General features: G+C 40.7%; 1 protein-coding gene across 1 annotated transcript in view; it reads left to right on the forward strand.

Annotated features, from left to right (window-relative positions):
• The window catches only part of LOC124595544, a 699,724-nt gene that overhangs the window by 557,905 nt on the left and 123,202 nt on the right, over window positions 1-18,617 (forward strand). The window contains exon 2 of the mRNA XM_047134325.1: window positions 4,010-4,133. Within this exon, the coding sequence (XP_046990281.1) occupies window positions 4,010-4,133 (124 nt within the window). The remainder of the gene's footprint in view (window positions 1-4,009; window positions 4,134-18,617) is intronic.

The raw sequence follows: 18,617 nt of genomic DNA on the forward strand, positions 1-18,617 counted from the left end.
TCTGTCACAGTTTTGATGTTTATCGTCTGCAAGGTAAGTGAACCCTCTGGAAACAAGTACTTAATTAGTTGCCGCCCAGGTGGCTTCTGTCTAACACGGGCTTCCGATCCTTGTTGGAGGACGCAGGCTGACAGAGTAGTTGCTCAACTTTGCGCGGGGTTAATTGATTTGAATCCCACGGAACTAGTCAAAAGGCCCCAGGTTCTCCAGTGGATCTGTTTCAGCATCAGCAGCCTCTAAGTTCTGCCACCGTAGCAGGTGAATGGCAAACTGAGCTGCGAATTACAAACTGATGGGAACATTTCATTACGAATAGGAGAGAGAGAGAGAGAGAGAGAGAGAAAGAGAGAGAGAGAGAGAGAGAGAGAGAGAGAGAGAGAGAGAGATAGGGGGAGAGAGGGAGCCCTGGTTTCATTTAGTTTAAGAGATTTTCTATTGAAAATTACCTTGTGTGACAGATACAGAGAAGTATGCATTATAAAATTATTGTGAAATAAAGCTGTTTTAAAATGCAAGTAAATTATACCTACTCGGTTTTCGCAGAATAATTTGAACAGTGACGAACTGTACCGGTCCCTCTGAGGGCCTCATCGTAGTGATGGTGTTGTACCCTTGCTTTGCGCCGCCCTGACATTTCACCAGATTTAGGGAGCACACGAGATAATCGCGGTACGTTTTGGTTCTTTACGGACGAAGGGAGGGGGGGGGGGGGTTGCTTTTTGGAGAACTGGATTCAAATCCCTATCTTGCCATCTACATTTATGTTTACCACTGTTTCCACAAAGGGTCTGGAGTCAAAATCAAAGATCCTTATCCAATCCGAGCTTGTGTTCTCTCTGCTAATGACTACAGTTTAGACGACATTCCGCTCTTATCTGCCATGGTTCCTCTTTATACACAGCATATAATGATGATTGATGAAAAAAGGATGTTGTTACTGAAGACTATTTTTATGCCCATTACACAACTCTGCGGAGTATGCTTTGTTCATATCTTAACTGTGAGAGAAAAATCCTAAGACCAACCCGGGTTTCGAATTCTGGGCTGTTAGCTTGGGAGTATGATGTGCAGTCAGCTAACTGTTTCAGGTTTTGCTTTACTTCTCTAAACGACAGTGCGAGAATATCGCATTGGTTCCTCCCCCACCTCTTCCCGACCGCCACTCCATCTGATATACTGCTCCTTCTCTTATAAGTTCAATGTCTACGGGGCACTAAGTTCAGTTCTCTCCTTCCTTACTAGGAGCGTCATTAATTCTTGCCTACAGTTATTCGCCAGACACATACTCATTGCGGTGGCCCTTACCTCTTCCCGAGAGGGGAACGATGCGGCCTGCAGGTCTCCTTCGAAACCGGCTTATTGTGTTCTGTATGTAATACTGGGACATGTCCTCCATTTACTGGATGCACCATCCGGTCTATATATCTGGCAGAACATGCATACTGCTAAAAATGTATTTCCTGACGAGTAGTCTACCTTCGAAGAAGCAAACAACCGTAATCTGACACTGACGTGGTCACTTCATGCAGATGTCCGTTGCGTAATTCCAAAGTTGTCAGTGAATGATATCTCTGTTACTTGGGTATAGTCTTCACCGTTTCGTAATACCAACTGTTAGTGAAATTAATGTTAGAATATATCTTCAGAACGCATCTAGACAAATATTCTTGCAGAAATGTAATGTATAATGTCTCATTAAGCTGATTCAATTTCAATCTTTTCTAGAAATGTGATACTGTGCATTAGAATAGCAGGATGCACTTCTGTATGTAGGAGACGTTAGTTACCTGTATAGAATTATTACACCACGATATTTTAATTCTGTTAATATGTTAGGGTCAGTGATACGAGCAAAGACAGAACGTCAAGTAGTTACCTGCTAAACATATGAGAACTAAACATATGAGAATGACAGTCCCTATTGTACGTAACAATCTGTTTAACGTTAATGTATTTGTATCGACATAGGCCACCACCATTACTATTTAGGTCATATAATGTTTCTCTAAAGCACTTCAGACAAAAACCAAAACAGTTTCCTCGTTAAAGAGACTTTCTATTGCCTTCCGACGCCAACACGGTAGCGTTACTTCGTCTGTAATGATATAGATCTCAAAGAGTTTTAAATTCGTGGGATCGGAACATTATACTAACCTGTTTGTTCAAAATTCCTGGGATCATCGTGAGCTGGCAGTGTGTTTCACTGTGATTTAATTCATTTGAAGCCTGTTCCTATCGCCGGCCGGAGTGGCCCAGCGGTTCTAGACGCTACAGTCTGGAACCGCGCAACCGCTACGGCCGCAGTTTCGAATCCTGCCTCGGGCATGGATGTGTGTGATGTCCTTAGGTTAGTTAGGTTTAAGTAGTTCTAAGTTCTAGGGGACTGATGACCTCAGAAGTTAAGTCCCATAGTGCTCAGAGCCACTTGAACCATTTGAACCTGTTCGTACCAACAGTACGGGGACGACATTACAGAGCCCGTTCTTTAATCTCAGCTACGAAAACTTAGTATTTCACTATGACGAATTGGATAAATGTCCTCGACATTCTTGCTGCATAATATTTATATTTACGTGCAAACCTAGGCATTCAATGAGTTATCTTGTCGTCATCTCCAGCCTTTCAATGTCGTACCAGCTGGCCTCGCAGTACTTTTTGCTTAGTTAGTTGACCGTGTAACGTCATGAAGACGTCCTGAAATCACTGTACACTCACATGCTACCAGATATTATTGTTTCTTGTCTGTGATTGGAAACATCAGAAGCGATGCTGATTACATTAAATTATTTATGTGTAGCTTTCCAGCATCGAGCGCATATTTCCATGCACCACTAGAAGTACAGCCTCAGTTCCTGTTAAAGCTGGCATTGTACCTACTGATCTGAAAGGCTGGTTTGATCACATAAGCCTATTAGCTAGACGTATGGAACAGGATTTTTGGCTCATCAGACATTATCAAATGGTTCAAATGGCTCTGAGCACTATGGGACTCAACTGCTGAGGTCATTAGTCCCCTAGAACTTAGAACTAGTTAAACCTAACTAACCTAAGGACATCACAAACATCCATGCCCGAGGCAGGATTCGAACCTGCGACCGTAGCGGTCTTGCGGTTCCAGACTGCAGCGCCTTTAACCGCACGGCCACTTCGGCCGGCTCAGACATTATCGCATGTTCGTTGTGAGACTTGATTCGGCAACAGCACCAACCCGACATAAAAACAGAGATTTTAACAAATCTGCATCGATGTTAATGTTCTTCCGTCACAGACATCGACGTAAGCAGTGTTAGCATATATAAGTTCCGTGCCTTCGTGACGGTTCCATGGTATATTTCTGGTAAATATATTTTGAACTACCCCACGAACTACTAAATAACAATCAACTCCCTAAGAAGACGGCACACAATGTCGTTCAAACCTGCGAAATGAAGTTTCACTCTTCAGCGAAATGTGCGCTGATTGGAAAAATTTTCACATACTAAAACTGTGTGCTGGGCTAGGACACGAAACCGTGACCTTCGCTTTTCGTGGGCAAATGCTCCGCTGTCTGAGCTACCCAAGCCCGACTCACGACTCACCATCTCATCTTTACTTCGCCCAGTACCACATGCCCTACCTTGTTCCAGAAAGGTTCGAGTGCCTGATCGGCACACTTTTTTAAACTGCCAAAAATTTTCAGTAATTTTGCGGCTTAATAGTGGCTATGTGACTCACTGAGAGCATTAAATCTCCTCCCTAAGTGGCTACATGACTATCATCGCCAAATCTTCTCCCTTACTCTCAATAAATAAATTTCGAGCGCCCTCAAATCTCGAACCAACAAGCTACCGGGTTGTGTCCTAACGACTGTTAGCAGCTACTGCTATTCTCCAGTGATTTTCACACAAATATCTGCTTATCACAAATTAAGTGAGAACTTCTGGGACGCTACCGTTTCCATACTTCTGTACCTCGCCAGCACAGCTAGCCGCCCAGGAGTGATCCCGGTGTGTGATGTGTTGTGTTGCAGTGTCGGTGACAGACGTGACCGCGGTGCTAGGGGGGACCATCGAGCTGCCGTGTGCCCTGCCCACCGAGGGAGAAATCGCGCTCGTCATATGGTTCAAGGATGGCGCCACCTCTCCAATCTACAGGTAAGCCCTCCAGCCTCTCAACAAGGTAATTCATTCTGACACTGTGGCACAGAAAAAAAAAATCCCGTCTCTCTCCCAGCGTGCTCGCTGTCAGATACAGGTATGACCTACTTTTCGCCTCTGCCACACAGTCCTGAGCACGAAAATCTTTTTCCGGCTGTGGACCTGCTCCTTACACAGTTATCGTCCACATCCAAAGTCCTGTATTCATAACCCGAATTTGTTAAAGTGCGAAGGTTCCAGGGTCTATGTCAGTCTGAACAAAATCCATTTGAATATTAGCCCATATTATTTGCTAGGACTATGATTAAAACCGACGTTCAAACTGTCTATACAGCTTCTAAATCGGTCCTGAAGTCCTGGTGGAGGTGTGTGGCCGTAATAATAGTAACAATGAAAGTGAATTTAAAAGTGCTGGTAAGGCGCGTAAGTAATAGGAATCCAGATAGTATTGTATCCTATGTTGTGCTCACGATGTGTTTCGGATGTAGCCCATCATTACATGACCATTTAGGATCACTGCAAGCATTGACAAGAGCGTTGAATAATGCCCATACGAAGGTCAGGCAAAACATGTTGTCGTGTACAAAGAGTAGACAAACCAGTACCCGACTAGAGTTGCAGTATTACAGACTGTCTATTTAGTCGGCTACAGGTTGTTATCATACTAGTAGTTCGTGAGGTAATGTAGTTACCTAAAATTTACCATGGAAACGTCATAAAGTCGGCCAGGAGCGGTGGCCGAGTGGTTCTAGGCGCTTCATTCCGGAGCCGCGCGACTGCTACGGTCGCCGGTACGAATCCTGCTTCGGGCATGGATGTGTGTGATGTCCTTATGTTAGTTACGTTTAAGCAGTTCTAAGTTCTAGGGGACTGATGACCTCAGATGTTAAGTACCATAGGGCTCAGACCAATTCGAAACATTTTTTGGTCATAAAGTCACGGAACTTTTATATGCTAACATTGATTCTGTCTACCCTTTTTGCACGTCAACAGATGTTTTGCTTGACCTTTGTACAAACATTATTCAGCGTTCTTGTCAATGCACGTAATGATCTTAAATGGTCATACGATGATGGTTATGCCCGAAATGCGTCATCAGCACAGTAAAGGATTCAATGCCACCAAGATCTGTATTATTTATGCGACTTACCAGAATTTATAAATTCCCTTTCATAGTTACTGTCTATGCAGCGTGTGGAGCGGAGTGTTATAATTAAATGCTCCGTGTTTTTCCTTATTAAAATATCTTTTAATTGTCATTGAGTGCTTTCCACTTCTCTCCGCCGACCTCCATAGTCTGAACTCTATTTTTGTGCCCAACCAGAACGCGATGAAGAAAATATCCAGTCTACAAGTTCACACTGCACTTTGTGTTCATTAAAAGAAAATTTTGCTGCTTTTTATTTCTTGCTCACTAAATTAAAATTTTGCCACGTTTTATTTACTTACTGTGATAAGGAACTGTGCCTGTAAATAAAAATTTTGAGTTTTAAATGATTGAAATATTCTGAAAAACTTCACATGCACAAGCAATAAGTCTTAGTATTGTAACTAACACCCCTACCGCAAACAGCACTATTAACAATTCAGAGGTGATCTCAACGGAAAGTTTCAAGTAAAATGATGTGTCGTCCTGACTTGTAATCACCGAAAAATAATTGCTCGGCTTAAAGCAGAAAATAATGTCACCACTTGCCACGCACTTTTGTCAACATCACGAGTGCCACACAAACAGTTACTTTCGTGAAATCTAAGCGCTCCAGGGCAGTGTACAGTCCTCGCGAGTTCACTTCGTACTTTTACCGAAAACGGATTGAAATCTGCCCGGCTCTGATGTAGTCCAAGGCAGAACCCACGCAGTAAGTCTGATATCTCCGTGCAAAATGTGTCGTTCCAATTTTTTTTTTTTTTTTTATTTTTTTTTTTGTCGTTCCACTGGCCTTGCTGCATTTATATAGACTTCTGCGTTCTCGCTGGGGGCCCTACATCATATTAAGGAGATATAACACTTTCTTTGGCTCTTCAGTGTACTTTGAAAGTACGTCTTACTTGACATCAGAAAGAACTTCCAATTGAACTTTGTAGAAAATATTTATCTAGACCACAATCCAAAAGTAGACGTGGTGAACAAAACTTTAACAGCATTGCCACCAAATTCATTACTGCGTAGCAGAATGACTTTCACTACTGGTTGTCGGAGCGAGATACGGAATGCAATACCAAGAAAGGGGGATATTTATCTACCCGGAATTCGGCCACCACTCCAGATCTGCCCCTGGAAATGTCTTACGGTTTAAAACCTGGTTCCTAAATATTTGTCTTACCATTATATAACCAATCTGAAACATTGCCGTCTCTCCAGTCTCTTCCACGTATACAACCTTCTTTTACGACTCTTAAACCAAGTGTTAGCGATGATTAAGTTACACTCTGTGTAAAATTCCACCAGGCGGCTTCCTCTTTCAATCCTTACCCCCCCCCCCCCCACCCCTCCCCCCCCCAACCCCCCGTCCATAATCCCCTACTACTTTATCTTCTCTTCCTTTTGCCACTATCGAATTCCAGTCCCCCATGACTATTAAACATTCCTGTCCCTTAACTATTTGAATAATTTCTTTTACCTCATCATACATTTCTTAAATCTCTTCATCTTCTGCAGAGCTAGTAGGCATATATACTTGTACTGCTGTGGTAGGCTTGGAATTCGTGTCTATCTTGGCTACAATATTGCTTTCGCTATGCTGTTCGTTGTAGCTTATCCGCGTTCCTATTTTTTATTCATTAAGAAACCTATTCTTGCATTACTCCTGTTTGATTTTGTATATATAACCCTGTATTCACCTCCCCAGAAGTCCTGTTCCTCCTGCCACCGAACTGCACTAATTACCACTACATCTAACTTTAGGCTGTCCACTTCTCTTTTTAAATTTTCTATCCTTCCTGCGCGATTAAGGGATCTGACATTACACGCTCCGATCCGTACGACGCCCTTTTTTTTCCTTCTAATAGCAATGTTCACTTCAGTAGTCCCCGCCCGGAGATCCGAATGGGGAACTATATTACCTTCGGAATATTTTACCCAAGGGGATGTCATAACCATTAGCCATACAATAAAGCTGCATGCATTGGGGAAAAATTATGGCTGTAGTTTTCCCGTTTTTTTTTTTTTTTTTTTTTTTTTTTTTTTTTTTTTTTTTTTGCAGCCGTTCGCAGTACTAGCAAAGCAATGCTGTTTTGCTAGATGTTACAAGTCCAGTTAAGTCAATCATCCAGACTGTTGCTCATGCAACTGCTGAAAAGGATGCTGCCGCTCTTCAAGAACCACATGTTTGTCTGCCTCTCAACAGAGACCCCTTCGTTTTGGTTGCACCTACGGTTCTGCTATCTGTATTGGCGAAGCACGCAAGCCTCCCCAGCAGTGGCAAGGTCTATGATTCATGGCGTGTTGTTAACACTGTACATTGGTGAAAGTGGTACAGTTGTAGGCTCCCTCAAAGGCAACTGGCGAATCAGCTACTCAACAGAACCAACAGTTTAGCAAATGTTGGTGAAGTTTGCGTTATTTAAAACAAGGCACAAATGCTTTTAGAGAGGAACATCCTTGATTACATCTACATTCATATTCAGCAAACCACCGTACGGTGCGAGGCGGAGGGTACTCTGTGCCACTATTAGTCATTTCATTTCCTGTTCCACTCGAAAACAGAGCGAGGAAAAAACAACTGTCTGCACGCCTCCGTATATATCCGAGGCACCGACGCATCGAACCATTTCTCGTATCTTATTTCCGTGTTCCTTACACAAAATATATGTTGGCGGCAGGAGAATCGTTCTGTAATCATCTTCGAATGGTGGCTCTCTTAATTTTCTCGGAAGTGTTCCCATTTGATTTCCTTAGCATGTCCGTAATACCTGCGTGTTGATCGAACTTCCCGGTGAAAAGCGTAGCAGCCCGACACTGAATTGCTGTGTTCCTTTACCCCGACCAGGTGCGAATCCCAAACATTCGAGTCGTACTCAAGAATAGGTTGCACTAGCGTCCTATTTGCGGCCTCCTTTATAGATGAACCACTGTCTCCTAAAATTCTCCGAATAAACCTAGTCGACCATTTGCCTTCCCTACAACAGTCGTCACACACACGTTCTATTTCATATACCTTTACAGCTTTACGCCCAAGTATTTAAAGGACGTTACTGTGTCAAGTAGGAAAGTAGTAATGCTGTATTGAAACATTAGAGGTTTGTTTTTCCTACTAATCCGCATTAACTTACATTTTTCTACATTTAGATCTAGCTGACATTGGTGAAAGCTGCTAGAAATTTTGTCTAATACGTCTTGTATCTTTCTACAGTCACTCATCGACGACACGTTCCCGTACACACAGCGTCATCAACAATTCTCTAACATTCTGCGTGGTGTCTGTTTGTTCTATATAGTGTCTCCCTACCACTTTCGCGCAACGACGCTCTGAGCGTGTTTTTTAGGGAATTGACCAGTTTCAACCTGGGACGTGTTGCTGGTAAGAAGACGCCAGACCACACATAACATGTAGAGTTCAGAAGAGTTCAGTGAGACTAGCGATGATATAACCAAATACTTAATGATTTCAGCGTCAGCTCCACTGCACTCCCTGTAAAAGAATCTTAATACTAATTAAATGTAGTGGATGGGGTTCAAGGCTTTCCTATTTTTAGTTAGCTGGTAAAATAACGTCGAAAAAGCTGTTAAGTTTACCATTGGAAATTTTATTCTACTCACAAAACATTGTTTATAAATTGCACTATTGATTAAAGGAAATGTTTTAATACAGGATGATAAAAACCAACTGCGTTCAACAAAAATGTGAATCAATATTCCCTGAATGGGTTTCCAAGTTCTACAATGGATCGAAGGATGACCTATGCCATATCACATCTATAATCCAGGTTTAAAATAAGTTTCACAAAAGAGAAAACTATCAAAATGGTCTACAGTGACCCTCAATTATCTTTAATTACTTATCTAACTTGTCGTAAATTACAGTGGCTGATGTGGCTTCTCAATAATTATATAACAGAAGAATCATCGCGTTTCAGATTTTAACTTACATAGCAAATGTGAATACCATGAGCTTCAATTGACGATCGACACAAGTATTACATAAAAAGGGGATGTAACAGATGAGACTTCTGCAGTTCTGAGTGAAGCCTCATGCGCTCAAAAATGTGGCATCGTGTGCATTCATTACCTTGTCAGTGTTCGTCAGGGGGCGGCGGCCGGCGTAGCTCCGTCCAGCTCGCCGTCTCTAAAGCAACGCCCCTCCTAACTCCTCCTTACTATAATTTACCGAAGTTGGTTTAAAAAAAACTATCTGGCTGTGTTTTCATCTGACCAATCAGGGTCTCAATGTTAACCTTAAGCTCTGCCTACAAAAATTCTGTCCATCCAATGACAAACGTTATACTTTTCGTGGTGGGGCAATGTTTTTAAAGTTTACAACGTAATAGAGACACGAGAAAGTCTCACACTAAAACTTGCAGCTGGTGTGGTCCTTTTAGTGTTATCATAAGATCTATACTGTTCTTCTGGAGGGCTCTATCTTTTAACATGGTTAGGGTGGTGGTCCTGACGTAACAGAGACGCGAAAAAGTCTCACGCTAAAACTTGCAGCTGGGGTGATGCTAGCGGTTAGCTGGCGACTTGGGTGTCCGTCCCTTATCGTAGGGCCTTCCAGCTTAACACGGTTCTGCTCTCGGCTTCTGTTCTCGTTTCTCCCCTCAGAACTGCGTTTGTCTCACGGTGGGAAGGTATGACATGCATTTAGGCATTCTTGTGTTAGTCTGTGGTATTCCATTTGCTCTCTCGTTACTCGTATTACTTTGGTTAATTTAATGTCACGATTTATTCGGAGCTATGTGACTTACTACTGGATTTGCTTATCATGTCAGGGTTTTCATGGAAGGTGTTGGATTTGCCTGACACCTTACAGTTCCCGTACACACAGCGTCATCAACAAACAACCGCAGAATACTGTCTATTCTGTTCGCCAGAACATTTATATGTATACAAAATAATAGAGGTTTATCACACTTCGCCGGGGCATTCATAGCCATACACTTGTTTCTGATGAAGACTCGCCGTCAGAAAACGTACTGGTTTTTATTAATTGAGAATTTGTCGAGCCATGTACACGTCTGGGAACGTATTTCATGTGTTGATACTTTCTTTAACAGTTAGAGCATCATTCGTTAATTGTGGGAAAAGGGAGCGTTACACATCAGCAGCATAATTTCCTAACAAATAAATCGATTAATGAGATGAAATATCTACGTCTACATCTATATTCTGCAGGATACCTTACGGTGTGTATCGGAGGGTACTTTCCGTACCACCATTAGTTGTTCCCTTTCTCTCTCCAGTCGTGTATAGTACGCAGGGAAGAACAACTGTTGGTAACCCTTCCTGTGGGTTTGGACATTACTATTTTATATTTTCGCAAGATATTGGTAGGTGGGAATAATACACTGACTGATGCCACTAGAACTATTTACCAGTAAAGCACTCCATCGTCGAAAAACTCCTGATAGTTGGAAAAAACCAAATTCCTTAAATATGTAATTGCCAGTAAACAGATAAATGCAGTTTGCAACTAAAACTGGCCTACTTGAAGAGGTACGCAAAACGCTATAGCTCCGATCGAAAATTGTTAAGTTAGAAAGTTGTAGGGCAAAAAATATCTATCTAATGCTTTTCTACATGTATCGATTGCTTTTTGTTTCGATATATATCGAAAAAATTGTTAAAGTCGGGTTCTATTAGTATTCACTTTCTCATACTTGCTATTTACTGTAAGTATAGCCCGCAGTAAGTCAAAAACGTACTTGTTTCAAGAAGGAAAACATATTATTTTTTGAGGTATATCGATTTTTTAAAACGGTAGCGCTCTCGGTTACTGGCAGGATCTTCTCAGCGGATGGCCTTACTGTAACGGTTTTAGGCTCAATTTCTTCGCAAAGAGTTGTGCTACCATGCTGTTAAATAATTTTTACTATTATATTAATTGCAAGGAATAAAAAATACTTTGATTAACTTACAGTTTTATTGGGTGTGTTTTTTAAGTAACTAAGCTTGGGGCCGCTGTGATTTCAAATGGGGTGCGCTTGTAAGGAGTTTGGTATCTCGCTTCCGGATCACGTTCAAATCTTCTGTAACATTCTGCAGTACCTTGACGACATAATATTTAATTTTTATTTAATTTACATTTTGTTTACGTTTGAAGTCGTTTCAAAATAACATTGTATCACTAAAACAATATTTTTGAATTAATACCTTAACCTTAAATGTTTTGCTTAACTGACGATACTTGCGATATACTTGTTGCTACCTTCCATAAGACTTTCTTTCTTATTTTAGTAATTACTTATTTCTGGTACAAAATAAATAAATGCAACATATCGGTTACTAATTATCTCGGTTCCAAAATTGTAGAAATTGTTGTTGTTGTTGTGGTCTTCAGTCCTGAGACTGGTTTGATGCAGCTCTCCATGCTACTCTATCCTGTGCAAGCTTCTTCATCTCCCAGTACCTACTGCAACCTACATCCTTCTGAATCGGCTTGGTGTATTCATCTCTTGGTCTCCCTCTACGGTTTTTACCCTCCACGCTGCCCTCCAATACTAAATTGGTGATCCCTTGATGCCTCAGAACATGTCCTACCAACCGATCCCTTCTTCTAATCAAATTGTAGAGGTAACTATTTTTAAAATTCGCGGTAAATGTCAGCAGTTTCTTTCTTTCAAATTTATTTTCCTAAAAACATTACTATAGGGCCATCCAATGAGAAGATGAAGTCACTGAAAAAATCGATATGCCTCCGGAAATAATTAACATTTAGTATTTCAAACACGTACGTTTTTAACTTACCGAGGGCCATAGTTAGATTTCACAGCACTTATGGGAACGTGACTGTTAAGAAGTTACAGAGACTTTTATTTTTAATGATTTTTGGATGTATCTCGTAACAAACCTATCGATACAATAAAATAACAATCAGTAGATCCTTTCACGTCCTACAGATTCCTCATTCATTATTTTTCGATCGAACCTACAGTTTTTTTAGGTAATCAAGAAAAATGGTTTTTTGGATCTTCCCTAATTTTTTTTACCATGTTCGCCATCTTAAACCCAGTTTCATGAAGAAGAAACGGCATTTAAAATTTAATTTGCTACACGTTTATAGTTTTATTTTCACGTAATATTTTTTGCAAATTTCACATTAGGCCGTCACAGAATGATTGGACCATGGCGCTCGACTTTTGTATCGACCACACACCTCACCATCCACAGTTCATAATATTGACGTGCTTTATAGTCGGCCATTCTCACTCTCAGCAGCATAGTTCGTACGCAGTCGTTTGCGCGTAACTAGAGTTAACAGTAGCTCGTAAAATCGTTCATTTATGCAAAAATACTCCATAAAGGTTTTTTTCCTACATCATCGTTCACTTCCCTAGTTAGCATTTGCCATGAGTTCTATTAAGCAATAATTCAGGAGGTAAAAATCGGAATCAAACGTATAGTATGAAGCGTAGGCTCCAACCCACTGCCCCGCTACAACCAATGAAGAAATCGTCTTGTGAGATGGATTGCTGCGAACCTCTACAAGGTGGCTGGTGATCGATTGCGCATGGTTTAAAAAGCTTTCAAAGAAAACAGCTGTGATGGCAAGCGAATAGAGAAAAACATAGGTCTTCTAATAAAACGATACCTTGTTTCAGACTGTAGGTTATGTAGTACGAAGAGAAGCGGGAAAATAAAAAAAAAGGTAACAGAAATTCTTATATAAGAATTACGGAGAGGAAAAGCAAAATAGAAAAACTTATAATATAAATTTAGAAAATGATATGTCCATGTATTCCACTATTTTTACATGTAGTAACAGAGTGTATTGACAGTTCCAATTCCTGAATATCGTTTATGTGTTCCGGCGCAGAGATAGTAATTCATGTTCAATTACAGTGTTTTGATAATAATAGCGTAAATATAATTTTCCCTACCATACACGACAAAGTATTTGTATTTCCATCTATTGTTTGTCGTACTTGAATTTCCGTTTGTGGAGTGAAATGTTGTCAATTATGTTGTACTGCAAACTCTCATTAGTCACATTATTTACAGACGCCTTAGTACGTAGTCTGAAAATACTGTGTATTCTGTACTATAAGATGTCCCTTTTGCGTCATTTTGTACCGTGATTGCCAGCGTAGAGTGTACGCGGACCTACCTAAATACTATAATGCTCTCCGTGAACACATATTACGCTTGAATAAATATTTCCGTGCACCTGCCTCGGTTCTCTGTGGCGTAATGAGGTAATTACATTTGCAGCCTAGACATCCATTTCGTAATATGTGCTAACACGAACTGAACGTAGCATAACGTAATTAGTTTCGCGTGAATTATAGCAGAGATTGGTGTTTTAAATCTTTGACAAAGACAATAAACATAGGCACTTGAGATCTGCTACTCAACTGAAGATTTATAAATTTTCATAGTCTCTTGCGATATTTCTTGATTATCATGTTCCTTTTTCATTTTTTATGGCAGTCCTAGTGGCTATTCTTGGCAAAATAGATACAGTGAGACGGTTGGAAAATTAGATAATAAAGTACAAGTGTAGCCTTTTCAATAGCAAATTTAATTCGCCAATATACCATTAAAAGCACTTCCTCATCCCCAAGGTTTCAGTTGGTTACGGAAGAAAGTAGATTGTGACGTCAGCAAGGCAAAAACAATTTTTTCTTAGAAGTTACAGTTGCTTTTTAAGCGAAATTTTGAGTTGTTTTTAGTGGAATGTGCTCAGAATTACTGTAAATAGTGTCAGTGCTGGATTCATTCCATGTTCATATGTCAATGCAAATAAAATGTGGAAGTTACTTTACAGCAATGTGATGTAGAACAGAAATCACCCAAATTCACAGGGATACTCAACTTCTTAAAAAATATGCATATATTCTCCTGAAATTTAGTATATGTTCTACCGTAGACTCGCAAGTCCGACTGATAGGCATTTCTGACCTGTTGAAATCACAGTAAAGTTTCTTCTAGGAGTATAACCAACAGACGCCCAGACAATGTTGCGGTGTTTCAAATGTACCTTGACTAATGAAATACACTCTTGAACCGACAGTAGGCAGACTTAAATGTTAATGTGCATCTTCATATTTTCGCAGCGCAAATACTGATCCATAAAAATTCATAAAATTCGTTATTGAATAAAAAATATGTACAAGTCAAATAACGAATTTTATGAACAGACTGACGGTGTCGCCATTTGTAGTCCTTTTTCGCCTTTGGTGGCCAACTTTTTTTATGGAGGGCGCTGGAATCTGCAAGTTTTAAGCCCACAGTGTTTTGGAGGTATGTTGGCGACACATTTGTAGTTTGGCTCCATGGTGAAGACAAGTTAAAAGGATTTGTAGCTCATCTGAACTCCATCCACAGAAAAATTCAGTTCACGATGGAAATCGAAAAAGATTGATGCCTTCCATTTTTGGATGTGCTGGTACGGCGTAAAGATGATGGCACTTTGGGACACGCGGTTTATCGAAAACCGCCCAATACGGGTTTATATTTATGCGCAAATAGCTGTCGCCATCCTTTACAGACGATGAGTGTACTCAGAACTCTGGCACACAGAGTACAGTCATTGCTGACGAGAGTAGCTGGAGGACGAGCTTTTACACCTGACAGGAGTTTTTGAAGCCAACGGGTACTCACAACAGCAGATACATGAGGCGCTACAAATGAAACCAACTGTGGGTACAATAAAATCAGAAGAAGACAAGGAAAGTTTTAAATCTATGGCTTTTCTGCCATACGTGGGAAGCCTATCGTCAAAAATAGGAATGATCCCCAGTGAGCATGAAGTGAAAGTGATTTTTTGCCCTCCACCAAAGACAGAAACAATCGTGGGTCCCGTTAAAGATGATTCAGAGCTTCGGAAGCCTGGGGTTTACATTATCCCCCGTGAGTGCGGCCGTTCATACATCGGACAGACGACACGTACTATCTAGGAGAGATGCACAGAACACTGCAGGTACACCCGCCTCTTACAACCTAATAAATCTGCGGTGGCCGAGCATTGTATTGACACTGGACGCTCTATGTTGTACGATAACGTCGAAATTTTAGCCTAGACTTCATCTTTCTGGGACTCAGTAGTGAGGGAAGCAATTGAAATTCTCTTGGTGACGAATTTAATAAATAGAGATAGCGGCTTCAGCTTGGACAAATCTTGGAATCCGGCAATTTCTGTAATAAAATCACAAAGACGTCGCAACGGTGCAGCTCGCTGTGGTTTATGCGGCTGCACGCCCGAAATTTTATGGTTCAATATTAATGTTTCCATTTTTATATCCCATGTTTGTCGTTCTTTCAACAGATCTGAATTATATGAAAATGTGTGCCGACTGCTTCGAATTATATTCTGTATCAGTTACTACATTCTTTCATTTTCTATTTCTAAGTAATGACAAAGGGGAATGTGCGACAGTTTCGACACAGTGGGCTACGAGTGTCGCCTTAAAAATCATGTTATAGACAAAAATGAATTGTATCCAAATAAGTTATGAAAACACGTTTTAGGACATAGAGCGAAAAAACAAAGATCTGTGTATCTCGTTAGTTATCTAAATAAAATTCCACATGGCTGAGCTATGTGACATAGGTTGCCAGTCAAAATTAAATATTAATACAAGAAAAACAATGTTTTCTCATCTAATGTTGGCTGAAGACGTGAACAATTATTGTCAGGAGTAGCTCATTCCATGTGAATATCAAAATTAATATAACCGTTATAAATGAGATACTAGACAATTGGATATAATTAATTGAAGTTTAACATTGATTGATAGCTATACGATCTCTTTAAATGTATTAATGAGCCAACCTATTCATTAAAACCAAGTCAGTGCACAAAAATAATACGTATTTCTCTGTAAAATCCTTTGCAGTATTATTGACGTAATTTGGTACTGAAGTAGGTTCTGGGTAAGTTGCAGTGTTCTGAAAACTTCAAATAAATATTTCACCTAATAACTTGCTGTAACTGGGTACCATACCATAAACATAAATATTCTATTTATAATCTGTCCTGATAATTATATTGTCTTAGGTACAATGGTGATAACTAATAATTTTTATTGATACCCTATCAACTTGGAAAAGTCCCTTTCTGTGATCTTCTCGCGTGTAAAACCATTGTGATTTAGACTGGTGTAAATAGTATAGTAGTCCTCCTTTGATACATAACAAGTATCCGAAATTACACATATCTAAGTCCTCTGTCAGTGTTTTACAAGCTGATAACAAATATTATTACCAGAGACAGAAATTTAACTTTTAACAGCCAGTCGAATCGATGGGATTCAGACTAGGTTTTTGTACAAGCGACCATACGCAGACAGTACAAACACTGGTAGAGGATTTTACAGAGTTTAATATCGCACTTCACATGGTCTTCATAGACTATGAGAAGGCGTTCGACAACATCGAACAGTGTTTAGGGCGATGAACAAAGCCCGCATTGACTAAACGTACACCAACTAAATTCACTACATCTACGTGAATGCTACTCTACACGTTGAAATGAAGGCAGACCAGATCAGTGGAAAAGTACCCGTAGGAAGAGGCGTCACCTAAAAAGAAACAATCTCACCTATGTTAATCGCGTGTGCTGTGGAGGATGTGTTAAAGTGGCTCCTGGGGTGTCAAAGGCTGGTGCAGATAACAATGCATGGAGGTGTCTGAGACAAAGGACGACGAACGGTGAAATAAGGAGAGCAACGGGCGTGTATGAAGTTGTAGAGCGGATAGCGAGACTGAAGTGGTGTGTCCAGGAAGAACTCCATATACACCAAACCACTGACGCTCTGGCATTGTGGAGTATCGACGAAAAGTGTCAGACGTCCTCAGCCGCGACGGAGAGAAGACAGCCAACGACGTGCGGGAAAAAAATGGATCCAGCCAGTCTACCAAAGGTCGACATGGGAATCGATGGAAAAGACATGTGCCCATGAGTGGATATCCAGAGGGTGAAGACGAAGAACAAGTTTCGATTGCTTCACAAGTCATCCCTTTGTCGCACGATTCATAGACCTAGGCGGCTCGTACTCTAATTGAGTGACTATGGAATAATGTCTAAGGCGCTGATTCCCAACCAGCGGTCAGTGGACCACGAGTGATCCACAAGAGGTAAAAACATATCGTCCTCAAAAGATAAAAATTTTCAAACTTTTGGTCGTTTTAAATTGTTAATCCTCATTAACGCGGTCGGTGCAAAGTGATTAGCACTGGCGACTGGGGGAAGTGGAGGGAAGGGGGGAAGGGCTTCAAGTAATTTACATCACCACAAGACATGACCATTCAGTCAATCGTATTGTGTATCCTTGACGATTTCATTAGTGCTACCTGAAAAGAAGAAAATCGGACTCACTGAAAGACATCGATTTCTCTCTTAACACTGCCCATGTTTAGCTGCCCCTAGACGTGAAGTATTAAGCCAGCAGGTTAACATAAAGGGAGAAGTGCATCATCTACGCCGAGCAGAGACGTCAGTTGAGGCGTTCAGGCATGGCAGTCCAAGCCGGCCGGGGTGGCCGTGCGGTTCTAGGCGCTTCATTCTGGAACCGCACGACCGCTGCGGTCGCAGGTTCGAATCCTGCCTCGGGCATGGATGTGTGTGATGTCCTTAGGTTAGTTAGTTTGAAGTAGTTGTAAGTTCTAGTGGACTGATGACCCCAGTTGTTGAGTCCCATAGTGCTCAGAGCCATTTGAACCATGTCAGTCCGACATATTGCTGTCTTATAAGATTGTTTCTCCGCCTTAAAGCCTTGCTTTATATGTAACCTCTTAGTGCTATTGCGTTGCACTAACAGTCAGTTCTCAGTATGCACTTTGAATAGACATACTTTCGTGGATGAAAACGCATCATCAGAAGTCGAAAACGTAATATTTAATGCCAATTCTAACTAATCGAGCGTGGTGTACATTGCGACTAAGCAGCCGAGCTTTTTATTCCTGTTGGTGTGACATCGAACTGCCAACAGTAGTAGTTTGCAGTACACGTGGCACAAAGTCTTTCACAACTTCTCATTACCAGATAGCCAACCTGTATTAACAATTTCGGCACTAAAATGACGGTCTTTACCGTGAATAAGGCAATATTTTATGAAAATTAATGGTTCAGCTTCCATACCAAGAAGCATTCTTATCGCAACAAATTTTAGGATGAACTTGATATCATTTAAGAGCTTCTCTTGGTTTTTACCTTTTTTATACGTTATTTTCAGATCAGGATAAAAGTTTCAGCAAGGTGGTAATCGTGTAAAGAAATTCAATCAGTACATCATAAAAAATGATGCAGGAATTCTACATGACTGTGAGAAAGTATTAATTCGTGCCAAGTCACTATATTCACTAACGTGTGTTAATTCAAAATG

Source organism: Schistocerca americana, chromosome 1, assembly GCF_021461395.2.
Source record: "Schistocerca americana isolate TAMUIC-IGC-003095 chromosome 1, iqSchAmer2.1, whole genome shotgun sequence".
Classification (NCBI taxonomy): Eukaryota; Metazoa; Arthropoda; class Insecta; order Orthoptera; family Acrididae; genus Schistocerca; species Schistocerca americana.